This window comes from Cryptomeria japonica, chromosome 1 (genome assembly GCF_030272615.1).
Source record: "Cryptomeria japonica chromosome 1, Sugi_1.0, whole genome shotgun sequence".
NCBI lineage: Eukaryota > Viridiplantae > Streptophyta > Pinopsida > Cupressales > Cupressaceae > Cryptomeria > Cryptomeria japonica.
Genome location: NC_081405.1, coordinates 535587753 through 535600565, shown reverse-complemented (window position 1 = coordinate 535600565; position 12813 = coordinate 535587753). Strand labels below are relative to the sequence as shown.

At 39.5% G+C, this 12813-nt stretch overlaps 1 protein-coding gene across 1 annotated transcript; it reads left to right on the top strand.

The window, feature by feature from the left end:
- Positions 1–10493: 10493 nt before the first annotated feature.
- On the top strand, positions 10494–12059 carry LOC131030782 (scopoletin glucosyltransferase). Its single transcript, XM_057961694.2, has one exon. It carries the CDS (start codon positions 10494–10496, stop codon positions 12057–12059), a length of 1566 nt encoding a protein of 521 aa, XP_057817677.2.
- The last annotated feature ends 754 nt before the right edge of the window (positions 12060–12813 follow it).

Below are 12813 nucleotides of genomic sequence, written 5' to 3'. Positions count from 1 at the left end.
CACATACCCATGGATGTCATGGCCGTTGAATATCAACAAGCACTTGTTCATTGGTGATACACCCCCAGGAATAGAGCACTTGAAGTGGTGCAACCATCTCATGAATAGTTCCTTGGTCATCCACGCATGTTGTTGCACTGCCATGCAAGCACAAGGTTTGCATTTAGTTATGTAAATCTATAACTACCTCTTGTCTTTGAACAGGTAGAACCCTGGAATGCTTTGTCTGGAAGCATTAATGCAACAAACAATTGTGATCCACTCACAACTCTTCGGAAGTATATAAGACACGTTCAACTTATTTCCTCGCAAGCACCCTCATTGCCCCATTTCTGTTGGTCATAACTCTCATTTCATCATAGTTCCAAATGTGGGATGGGCCATATGGATTAGCAACATATGCTTTTGATAATGTCTCGTAAAGAGCAGAAACAACTGCTGGTCTAAGACATAGTTCCCGGTCTTTGTTGAGGCCTTCGACTGTCCGCAAGATGAGTTCATGACGTCTAGCCTTGAATCCAGACCACCATAAGTTTCCAGGCATGCCATCCTTGAAAGGGGTTGGTCTACCCTCACAAATATAAGAGACAAATGCCTTCAAGTTTATGATTTCAAGGCCATGACCACAACCAACCATCACTAGGCACCACTGCACAATCTCCTCTTCTTCTTGATATGTGAGGATGGTTGGTGGACCTTCTTGAAAATGGTGGTTAGACCACCCAACCATTTTGACAGTGTTGCAGTTGGGATGCCCCACTTCCTTGATGAACCTGTAAAGCGGAAAATCGAACCCTAGGTGTTCCCCCCACTCCACTCCAAAGAGAGAGAAAAGAGGGTCACTAGGGTTGACGGTTTTCACTTAGGAGAGACTTTACATTCAAAAGAGGGGCTGAAACCCACAAGATCCAATCCCACCCAATGCAAGACTGGATTCTAAATGAGTTTCAAGGGTTAAGACATCAAGGATACCCTCTTTTGTAAAGAATGTAGATAGAATGATTGAACTAGGAATGCATGTAAAGTAAGAAAGATTCACTTATAGATGGAGATAGGGACACAGGATGAAGCTACGGACCTGAAATTAGCAATAAAATGTCGAGACGGTGCTGTTCTGCAAATTTGAGCGAAAGTTGTCAGGACGATGGCGCCCAGAGTGCACACGGTCCTCCGAAAAATCCGCGAAACGAAGGGGGATCTGTTCGTCTCTGCACAAGGATTCCAGATCTTCAATTACAGCCGCGTACCTGCAACCTACACACAGAAAAGAGAGGACGATTGGGGGGTTAGGGATTAGGGGTTTGCCTTTAGATCAAACCCCGATTTTGGAATTAACCAAGAAATGAGAATGTTGTAAATGTAAATGTTTGTAATGTAAACAAGTACTGATACCTTGTTGTAAGAATGTTTGTATTCTTACATGCGAAGGTGTAATGATGTTGTATGTTGTATGTTGTAAGTGATCTCCTCTTCAATGGTTGAATCCTTGTCTTGAATGCAACACCTAGCCTTGAATGGAGACTTAGAATGCTCAATTGCTTGAAGGAATGCTTGAATGCTTGAATGTTTGAATGTTTTAATGTCGCTTCCACGTCTTGCTCTTGCTTATTTCCTTCCTCCCTTTCTAGGAGAGGAAAAGTAGTTTATATACTTGTCAATTAGGGTTGAGAGACTGATTTTTCTGACCTTAGGCTGACCTAGAAGCATCATTTTCCGAATTGCAAACTTAAAGACCCGATGCCCAACAAGAGACCGGGCCCAAAATAGGGCCAGGGACCAGGGCGCTGGGCACCATGGTCCCACCTCCCGGGACAGCAGGGTGCAAGGAAGGATCATGCCAAGGTGCAGAAATATGCAGTTTTTGATGTCACAAGCAAGTTTCGGGGTCTCCATTCAGGTTCAACATTGCGCCGCCATCATGAAGACCCAAATGCAGTCGAAATTGCAAGTGTCGCAATTTTAGGATGCTACAGAACCCCATATGGACATGTCGTTGTCCTCAACATCTTGGAGTGCACCTTCCATTTCTGTTGCCGACCACAACTTCTATTGCATTGTTACTTTCTTGAAGTTGAAGGTGGACTAGGTTTGTCTACCATGGCTGGGATAGGACGTTCATTTGGATCGTCTATTGCTGGGGGTATAGGGTCTTCCTGGGTCTCAACAGGAGGTGGGGCTTCTACTTCAACATTGAAAGTGACACCTCTTTTTTGTGAATGCACCCTTGTGCATGTTGATCTCTTTGAAGCACGAGGAGGCATCTTGTATGCACAGAACAACATGAACATGAATATTAGCCATGGAAACAATGTTTAATAAACATAGGCCACCATGACTGATATGAATAAGTTTATGTTAGCCATTCAATCTTTTATGAAGATTAATATCAGCTATACTCTTCTGAATTCGAATACTCTGAGATCAAACCAACTAACCATGTCATTTTGTAAATCAATGAGTGTTGATAAGTGCCAACAGTGATGCTTGATATGGAATGAATGTACAATTATAGATTGAATGACAACAAGGTGCAACAAGTCAACAAAGCTTGAACATTAGGACTATGTTTCCCTTTTAGGAAACTCAAAATTTTAGCAATTGTTTGATTTTTTTGTGTATTGGACACTTGTTTTATTATTTTTTGTATTGGACACCTATTTTGGTATGGATTCATGGTTGAAACCTTCTGGGTCTTCTAGATGTGGGGGTGTAGCTAAACTATGTTCTTTCCAAAGAATTACTTGACTCTATAGACATGAAGGGGTGCTTGGCTTACAATTAGGTTGGATGTATATTTTGGTAAAAATCCACGATGGGATTTGTTCATCCACTACTTTACAAAGCAAGCATTGCCAGGACAGGTTTTGAGAGCATTCTCGGACCTGAGGACCATAATTTTCTAAGAAAATCTATTTATAGAGTTGGTTTTCCACGATTTGAGGTTGAGTTTGAATAATTTTGAAAATAAACAAGATCTTGTGGGGAAGACAAGATCGACATAGGGGTATGGATAGAGAAATAATTGGTCAACATGATGACCATGCCTGGCTAACCACTCTTGTTGTGCTCAGATTTGGGGATATGGGATGTTAACAAGCCATTCTGTGGGTGGAATAACAAAGTGTGAGGTGGGGAAAGTTTCACAGAGATAGTTCAGGATTTCATAATCAACATCATCTAGAGATAGGGTTTCGACAAGACCTTCACTTGTTAGAATCTCGTGGACCTTGAGATAGTTTTTCCTCTCATATTGATAGTTTTTTATAATCTGATAGCATTGATCTATGTTTGACATTTCCACGCTCTTTTGTATCCATGTGCATTGTCTAGAATGCATCATTGTCAATCTGCATCATGGTAAATATTACAAACTTTGCATGTGACCTCAAAACATTACTTTAATCTGTATATACATACATGTAAATTATCATATGTATATACATACATGTAGAGTAATTGGCATGCATTTCTACATGTTCTTTGAATTCAAAGATTAGATTGGTATGGAATTGCTAAATACTTCTACATGTCTGTGAATACAAATATTGAATTGGTCTGCAATTGCACAGTAAGTCATATGCCATTCTACAGATTGACAGACATATATGTGTGTGAATAGTGATGCATGCAGTCACACACACACACACACACACACACACACACACACACACACACACACACACACACACGTAAATACACACATACACACATACTCACAGACACATATATACGCAAATATGTTTCAATATATAAATGTATGCATATATATATATATATATATATATCTGACTTTATATATAATCACACACACATATGTGTGTGTGTGTGTGTGTATATATATATATATATAATCATTTGTGTATATGTATGTGTGTGTGTGTATGTGTGTGCATATATATATAAATATGTGTGTGTGTGTGTGTGTGTTCTTAAAGGTATTAATACTTAATTGGAGCACATATATATGTGGACCCCATAGAAAGGTATTCATACATATACAACCCATATTTATATGTAGACCCCATCTGCTGATAGGAGGGAGCCAACTCAGCTATATACATGGCGAAGGGTGAAAGCTAGCAGCCCCCTCCTATACAATTGTGCATGTATTAATTGTATACGCATGGGAAATGCAAAGGGTGAAAGCTGGCAGCCACCTCGTATACAATTATGCATGTATTAATTGTATATGCATGGCAATTGCGAAGGGTGAAAGGTGGCAGCCACCTTGTATACAATTGTGCATGTATTAATTGTATATGCATGGCAATTGCGAAGGGACACAATTATTAATTGCTCAATAAATGAAATAAGACAAAGGGAGAGAATAAATCTAGAGGCAATTATTAAAAAAACATGTAAGCCAAAGCACTGAAGTTGTTATTAAATGTGTTGGTGGGATATAGTTTTAGTTAGTTAAAAAATCATTCCCTGCATAAATCTAGAAGGTTTCTTCATCTATGCACCTGGTGTGTGTAGTGCTTGCAGAAGACATGGAAGCCACCTTCACCCTTTACACAATGAAACAACAACTGCCCTTTAGGGGCAAGATCACCAATAAAAGGTTGAAGGTTGTATTCAAGTTCAGGGATGACGGATTTCTTCGGTACTTAAAATTGTTTATGTGTGACTGTTTCATGAACACAGATCACTGGTACTGGACAAATGTAGACATTGTGGCCATGGTAGCGGCTTAGGCTTGGCAGATTGGGAAAAGTTTAGAGAAAGTTAAATGGTTGTTGAAAGAAATTGTGGACGATGAATGACTGCTCAATCTCGATCAAATTGTCCTAATGGCCGTTCCAAAGCTTGGGTTTGAAGTGCCTAAGTGAGAACCGAGTCGTGGGGTTCCTACGTTTTTCCCCCTCCTTCGATAGGAAGTGGGGACGGACCGCAAGGCAAGGTCTATCAAAACCACACTTGGATGGATGATGCTAGAGATGTGGCTCATTGAGAAGAAGAAGGCAGATGAAGGAACGTCGAGTGGTGCTGGTAAGGTGGGAGGTGAGGGAACATCGGGAGGTGCAGGTGAGGCAGGAGGTGAGGGAACGTCAGGAGATGCAAGTGAGGCAACAAGAGAGGGAATGTCGGGAGGTGTAGCTGAGGCGGGAGTTGCAAATGACACTAGTTATTGGTACGACGTACCAGAGGTTCCTGAGGAGTCTGACAACAATGAAGACTATGTCCCCTCGCCCAAGCAAAAGAAGCGAATGCAGGACTGAATGAATATATGTGTGTATGCGTGACGCATTTTTGGTAAGCATTATATTTCTCAATGTTTTTAATTTAAAAGTAATAGAATACGTAAATTTTAGTGGGAATGGTTTCTGGGAATGCTTGTCAATACTTGGGAATGATTTTTGGGAATGCTTGGGAATGGTTTCTGGGAATGCTTGGGAATGCTTCAAAATGTTTCAAATTAAACGTTACAGTTTATACAATTCGTAAAGGAGAAAATATGAAATAATAGTGTGATGTAGAAAAATATGTATGGTAACAAGAACAATACCTATGTGCTTTTGTTGAATTTGGTCAACTGGTGTGTGTGTGTTTGTCACTCTGTGTTGTTGCTTTTTGTTTTTCTCTTGCACTATATTTCTTTCAAATCTGGCTCTTGCAATGAGATGAGAATTTATGTTTTATACATGGATTGCATGGTTTCCCCTTTTTAATGTGTTGTTTCAAACTTGAAATTGCATTGTTTGTCCATTGAATCTGCAAAAGTAATTCATTTAAGCCTGATTTGATTGTTTTTGGCTGGAATTTGGTGGCCTTACATGGTTTTTTCCGTTGTTGCAAGTGGGAGTTGGCATGAAGAGACATGAAGGAGACGGGGTAGGCTGTACACAGGCGACGGAGTGTTGGGCACTGTGCAAGGGGAAGGAGGTGTTGCAGTGCTGACGTGGACCCAAACCAACCAAAATGTGTTGTGCGAAGGGTCGCGGTTGGGTCCACGCATGCCATGTTGGCAATATTAATGTTTATGTTATGCTTATTTTATTGGCGGCTGAGGCCGCATAACAAAAAATTGGTCATGTTTCAAAGTTTTACAATGAATCTTTAATTTTGTTAGAGGGGCCCACTCTTTGGCATGGTGGCATGTGAAAGTGACCACGTTGGCATATGCTTATTTCGTAAATGCATGTTTTAATATTTCCAAATGTTATGCAATGTTTTATGTTGTTTTGGTAATGGATACACGTATGGCCCGAAAGATGTTATGTTTAATGTGAATATTTATGCGATTTTTTTCGTTATGTTTTTGGTGTGCGGTTGCTCAAGTTTTGTCGGGTAGGGTGGTCATGTGTGGGGCCCATGGTGCGTGTGTTCTATATCACCTTCTAGATCCCACACACGTATTGGCTCCTCTCCCCTAGATTAGTCATCATGTTGAATACATGATGGAATGAGACGTATGTGCCCAATCAAAGAGAGAGTGAGAAGTGCAACAGATGAAAGCAGACTGCTACAGAAAGTATTGTGCACAGTAGATTAGTCATCATAGTCAACATTCAGTCTTCTACCAACTCGCATCTGACTGTTAGATGTGCACATTCAAAGATAGAACGAATTGATTTTGATGTAACAAACAGAGTTACCAAGCCCACTAGCCAGTCCAGTCTAATGACTCGGTTGATTGGGCGACCCACCAAACTCACTAAAATCATGGTAAACTAAAACCATTGAATAGTGGGAAGTGCCCAATAAGTGTGCACTCCAACTTTAAGTTTCTCAAAATCATATGTGGATATTTCAAATTACTCTGAATTTTGTACGACAAATTAGTTGTCAAGTTCACTACTTAAAAAAAATGTTTTCAAGTCTACATGGTCAAATATGATGCCGCATCAACATACATTTTTGTGAAGGTGTCCTAAATGGTCCCAGGAAAAGTAAGGCCAATAAGTGTGCACTAAAGGGTAGTTCCCCATGCCACTGCTAAGCTTATTTTTGCTAGCAACCACTGCTCAATATTTTTAGGAGCAATTTATGGAGCTGGTGGCCCCATGAATATGTCATTTTGTTGCTTATCTTTTAAGCAATTATATTAAATTTTAGTTTTAGATGAAATCATTAATAATAATTTCTAGAATAAATTTAGGAGAAAATATTGAAGACAAATAAAGAGGAGGGAAAGAAATTTGTGCAATCACATATCATTTTTCTCAATAAATAGTTGCCGCTCATTTTCAGCCCCCCCCTATTTTCGAAAGCTTATTTTTAATTTTTAAGCAGTAGCTACTCCACTAAAATAGGGAGAGATTCCAAATTATCCTTTTCCCCTAAATAAAATTTGCATGGGAACACATCAACTGCTTAAATTTAAGCAAATAATGCACTTAAGCAGCCACATGGGGACATGGGGTAAGTCATGTTTAATGGTGTGTTGATGTGGCATCACATGATTGGTTGCTTTTTTAAAATTTAGAGGAATCTTTTTTAAGATAAGCATTGATATGACATTTTTTAGTATATCATTGTACGACCCATTTTGTCCACCTACCATAACATGCATTGGTACCTCCATCATCTACGCCTCTCTTCCCTAGATGAACAACGTTGGATATAAATCAAAATCAAATGAATAAAATGGAGAAATGAACACAACAGAATAATCTCACGAACAAAGATGCTAGGTACTGAACAATCCAACTATCATATCAAGTAAGGTTGGACTTAACAGGACCGCTTGCTGACTATCCAGTCGACAAAATGACTCATATGCTATTTGTTAAGAGTGGCCGAGAATAAATGTAGCAGCCATTCTATCGACTTATAGACATGGTTGGATTTGAAATATTGAAAAATAAAAATGGACCAATGCTTCACCCCCACGAGCATCACTTAGATGCAATGAGTGCTAAGTGGACCATTCACTATCATGAAAGATGGGTTCTTGTGAACCACTACTCATGAAACATGGGTCAATGAGTTTGACTCAAATACTACATAGTTGAACCCTAATAGCATTATCATAATAAAAATAGAATTATTTTATAAGTTACAATATCGAGGTCATTCTTCTGCCAACTCCGTCTGAACGCAACATATAAAAGGAGACCGGTACAGAAAGTATTCCACACAGTAGACCAGTCATGATGGAGTGAGACGTGCTCAGTCAAAGAGAGAATGAGATGTGCAACAGATGAAAGCAGACCGCTACAGAAAGTATTATGCACAGTAGATCGGTCATCATAGTCAACATTCAGTCTTCTGCCAACTCGCATCTGACTATCAGATGTGTGCAGTCAAAGACAGAACAAATTGATTTAGATGTATTAAACAGAGTTACCAACCTCACTAGCGTGTCCAGTCTAATGAGTCGGTTGATTGGGCGACCCACCAAACTCATTCATTTCAATAATTCCGGGATGCCCCACAATTTAGATGGAAGGCTCCATCTGGCCATTCCTTCGCATCTAAGCTCCTCTGTCGACTACAAACGGAAAAATTAGTGAATTCGATACCAACAAGCTAGCCTCTAAGCTAAACATCTGTCGCTGCATAACTTCACAAAGGTCCGTTTTTCCGGAAGGAACCCCTATAGATTGTAAAGCCAAACAGAACAGTAGTTTGTAATTGAGTGGATAATAATGAATAAGTCTGATCAAATTTGAAGTTATTAAGATGATTTTATTACAGTATAAATCTTAGTATTCCAACAATTTTATCGATTCACCTTTCACTATAAAGGTAGGGGAGGGTTATATTGTCTAGGATACTTTTAACGGGACGCACATCCTATGGTTATTCATTCACACGAGAGCACATAATATCTAATAGTATCATTAAAGTAATAGTATCATTAAAGAAATGAGAGGGATAAGTTGAACGGAATTCTTTTAGATGTAGGTGTTTGCCTAGCATTCGATTTGGGAAATAAGTTTAAATGTAAGATCAAATGAATATGTATATATTTCGATATATAGTTAGTGGAAGGGATTCTTACGGGACCTTGTATTTCTTAGCAGGGTATCAATTTCTATTTATTCATGTAGACAAAGTGACATAAAAATGAATTTCTTTATTTATTCCTGAAGTATCTTTCTAGTAATAAGAAGAATGGATGATAATGATAATGTCTACCCTCATACTAACAATTATAGGTGGTTGAATTGATAGGTCTAAATATGGTTAAAAGATTCACTTATTGACTAATGTATGTAGATGAAAGGAACTTTGTTTGAGGCAACTGGTTAAGGATTTAAGGACTATTTTCTATCTAGTAGGTTCATTTCATTTTCACCTATGGATAGCAGGAGGATTGTTCTATTGTCAAGAAAGAGGCAACGATACATTGGGGTTGATCCTTTTTGAGCTAAACTATAGTTGTAGGCTGAGGGATATTGATTATTCCACTAGGTGGAGATAAGTGTCTACCCATAAGTAGTCTATAGTTGGGATATAAATATCGCATCCATCTCTATCTACTATATATGTGATATTGATGACTTATACCTCCTCCAACCTAGTCACCCTACCATATGGTACATTGGTAGCTCTAACCTAGTTGTCCTCCACCTCCCCATCTATAAATGGGTATCTCCATATAGATAGGCCTCATTCTCCTTTCCATGTGGCTATATAGGGTTGAGTATATAGAATATAGATTGTGGAACTTTAGGTTAGGGAATTATAGATAAGTTTTGTTCTACTCTCGATCTACTCCTCTATATCTTGAGGAGGTCAAGGCCCTACATGTCCTAGATGGCTAAGTCTATATGGATTAGTGTTACCATCTAGTTACACTCAACTATAAGTGGGGATGTGTTTATCTCAGCAACTGATGTATGAATAAATGTTAATATGAAACATATTGATAAGATAGGTGATAGATACAAGGGTTATCTTAGAGGTATAGGCTACTTAAACATGGAGGTATAGGCCACTTAAATGCAGTAGATACAAGAATTATCCTAGAGATATAGAGCACTTAATGCCCTTCTAGAAATCCTTTCCCAATTCTAAAAGATATTGACTATAAGAAGATCACTTGTAGCGGCTCCATAATGTTATAACAAATCAACACTTATTATAACACTATGGAGTGGGTGCAAATAACCCCTGGTGCCATTCTAAAGGGCCTACTATGGAGAGCGAACTATACCAAGCGTATGGGAAACCTCTATATCTATATGGCGAGGAGCCCTATCCTTGGACGAGGAACTAACCCCGGCTATTCTACATTGGGACGGCCAACTATATACATACAACTGCATCTATTCCATCGAACTTGGGGGGCAATCTATGTGAGCAACAGTCAAGCGAAGGTCAGCCTTTGCCGGTAATATTAAAAATGGACGGAAAATTTTACAGGTTTATTTTTTTGAGTCTCACAACAAATTTACCACATTCATACCTAGTCCGATTAGGTCCTTTAGTCTTTTCCAGCCATTCAATGTTTGTAATCTCGAGAAATTTCCATATACAATTTTCCCATCCTTTAAATAAGATCAATTTGCAACTCTTCCCAGCCAATTCATCTCACAATGATGAACGGTTATGGAAAGCCTCACGTTGTGGCGGTGCCTTTTCCAGCACTGGGTCACGCAATTCCGTTACTGGACTTTGCGAGGCTCCTTGCCTCCCATGGCCTCACAGTCAGTTATGTCACCACGCCTGCAAATGTCCCACGTCTGCAACAACAAATAGCCAACGCTATTTCCTCACGCCTTGACGTTCGCCTCGTAGTTCTTCCTACACCAGCCATAGAAGGTTTAGCCGAGGGATTAGAGAGCTTTGATCAAGTTCACCCTGAACAATTCGCTCTCGTTTTCCAGCTAGCTTTTAAACTAGAGCACGCCTTTAACCGTTGGCTTCTAACCCAATTTGAAAAAGAAAACCAACAGGGAACTGGACCTCCTGTTTGCATTTTGCACGACGTGCTCTTGAAATGGAAAATGGTGGTGCCCGAAGAGCGAAATATCCCGAGGGTGGTATTCAGTACGTATGGCGCATTTGGACTGAGTGTGTTGCATTCTGCATGGCTTTCTGCAGCGCGAAATGCAGTGGAAAAGGAAGGAGAGAGTATTGTGCTGAGGTTGGGTTTGCCCAATGCTCTGAGATTACATAAAAATGAGATCGACCCATTTTTATTCGATCCTTTGAGGATGGAGTATATGAATGGATTGCAGTCGGTAGTTCAAAGTCATGGAATGGTGTTAAATACTTTGGAGCAACTGGAGTCAGAGCATCTCCAACACTGGAGAAATGTGAAAGGGAAAAAAGTATGGTCCATAGGGCCTGTATTCCCACCAAATGCTTTTGATGGGTCAGTGAAGGTTAGTGCCCGAGGCAAAATGGCGGACATTAGCGAAGAGGAGCTGCTCAAATGGTTGGATTCTCAGAGCCCAAGTTCTGTTGTGTATATTTCGTTTGGAAGCCAGGCTTATCTATCTCAAGATCAATGCAAGGCCTTGGCTAGCGGTTTGGAAGCCAGCGGACAGCCCTTCGTTTGGTCAATCAAAATATGCCCAAAGATCGAACCCATGACGTCCGAAAGGGCACTCGATGTGGGTCAAGCATATCTTCCCGAGGGTTTTCAAGAGCGAACAAAAAACAGAGGTTTGGTCACATGGGGCTGGTTGCCGCAGCTTCTTCTTCTTTCTCACCCTTCTGTAGGGGCTTTCATGAGCCACTGTGGGTGGAATTCCATGCTTGAAAGCGTGACTTTGGGCGTCCCTATGATTATGTGGCCCATGAATGCAGATCAGCATTTCAATTCGAAACTAGCAGTCAAATTGGGGATTGGAGTCCAAGTGTGCGAGCACTCCACTGGGATTCCGGATAAGGAAAGAGTGAAGAATGTTGTGAGACTCGTCTTGACTGAAAATGATGGGAAAGAGATGAGAAGTAGTGCGGCAAAATTGAAGGAGATGGCACGAAAGAGTGTGGCATGTGGAGGATCTTCTTTTGCAAACTTGCAAGATTTTTTGAGCGAGATTCATAGGCTGCATATTGCAAGAATGGCTGTTGTATGTGCAGGATCCTCGAAAGTTCAGATTCAAGATGGTTTTCATAGTGAGTTTCTTAAGCTCGGCATATCCGAAGCTACGTAAAGATTTCTCCTTGTGTCTTTTGACAATCATTTTCTAAAGACTCGTGGAATAAGGCGCACCAGAATGGGAGTCGTAGTTATCATTGAGGAAGAAGATCTGTGGTAAATGAAATAATTCCCATTCGCCTAGTCTATTATTTGAGTATTTGATGAAATCTCCCAATGTTTGCTATAGCCTGGAGTAGGTCTTCCTTGCATGCCTTTTTCTTTCTTAAACAAGTGCTGCAGTGCAGCCAAGTTTCTGCTAAGATTGTAAGGATGGTTTTGGTAGTATCATGGAATTCTGAGTTTGTTAGTTTCTGCTAAGATTGTAAGGATGGTTTTGGTAGTATCATGGAATTCTGAGTTTGTTATTGATTTGACGTTATACTTTTGTTGAGTTTGTTGGTAGTATCATATTCAGAGGGCAATGAAATTCATTTGCAACTCTCTCAAAATACATGTATGATGCTATCATATCAATTTAAATTATAATTTTCAATTTATTTAAAGTTTAGTGCTTCTTGTTTTTTTTGTGGTTTAGTTATGTTGTATTTTTTTAGGATGCAAATATATATATTTATAGTTCTTATATTGTTTCTATATTGATGAATTTGAAATGAATCCAAATTCAATTTTTTGTCACATTGGTATATCCAAACTTATATATCTAAATTAAATTTTGATTTGGTAATTTAGATTAGTACACAGGCTTTAAGAAAGATTAGTGTTTAGCAAGTTTTGTGATAAACGAGCTATGTCATTTAGAAAAACAA

Bases quoted from the DNA above. Each gene is read 5' to 3' on its own strand.
- LOC131030782 (XM_057961694.2), top strand. From the start codon at position 10,494: ATGAACGGTTATGGAAAGCCTCACGTTGTGGCGGTGCCTTTTCCAGCA.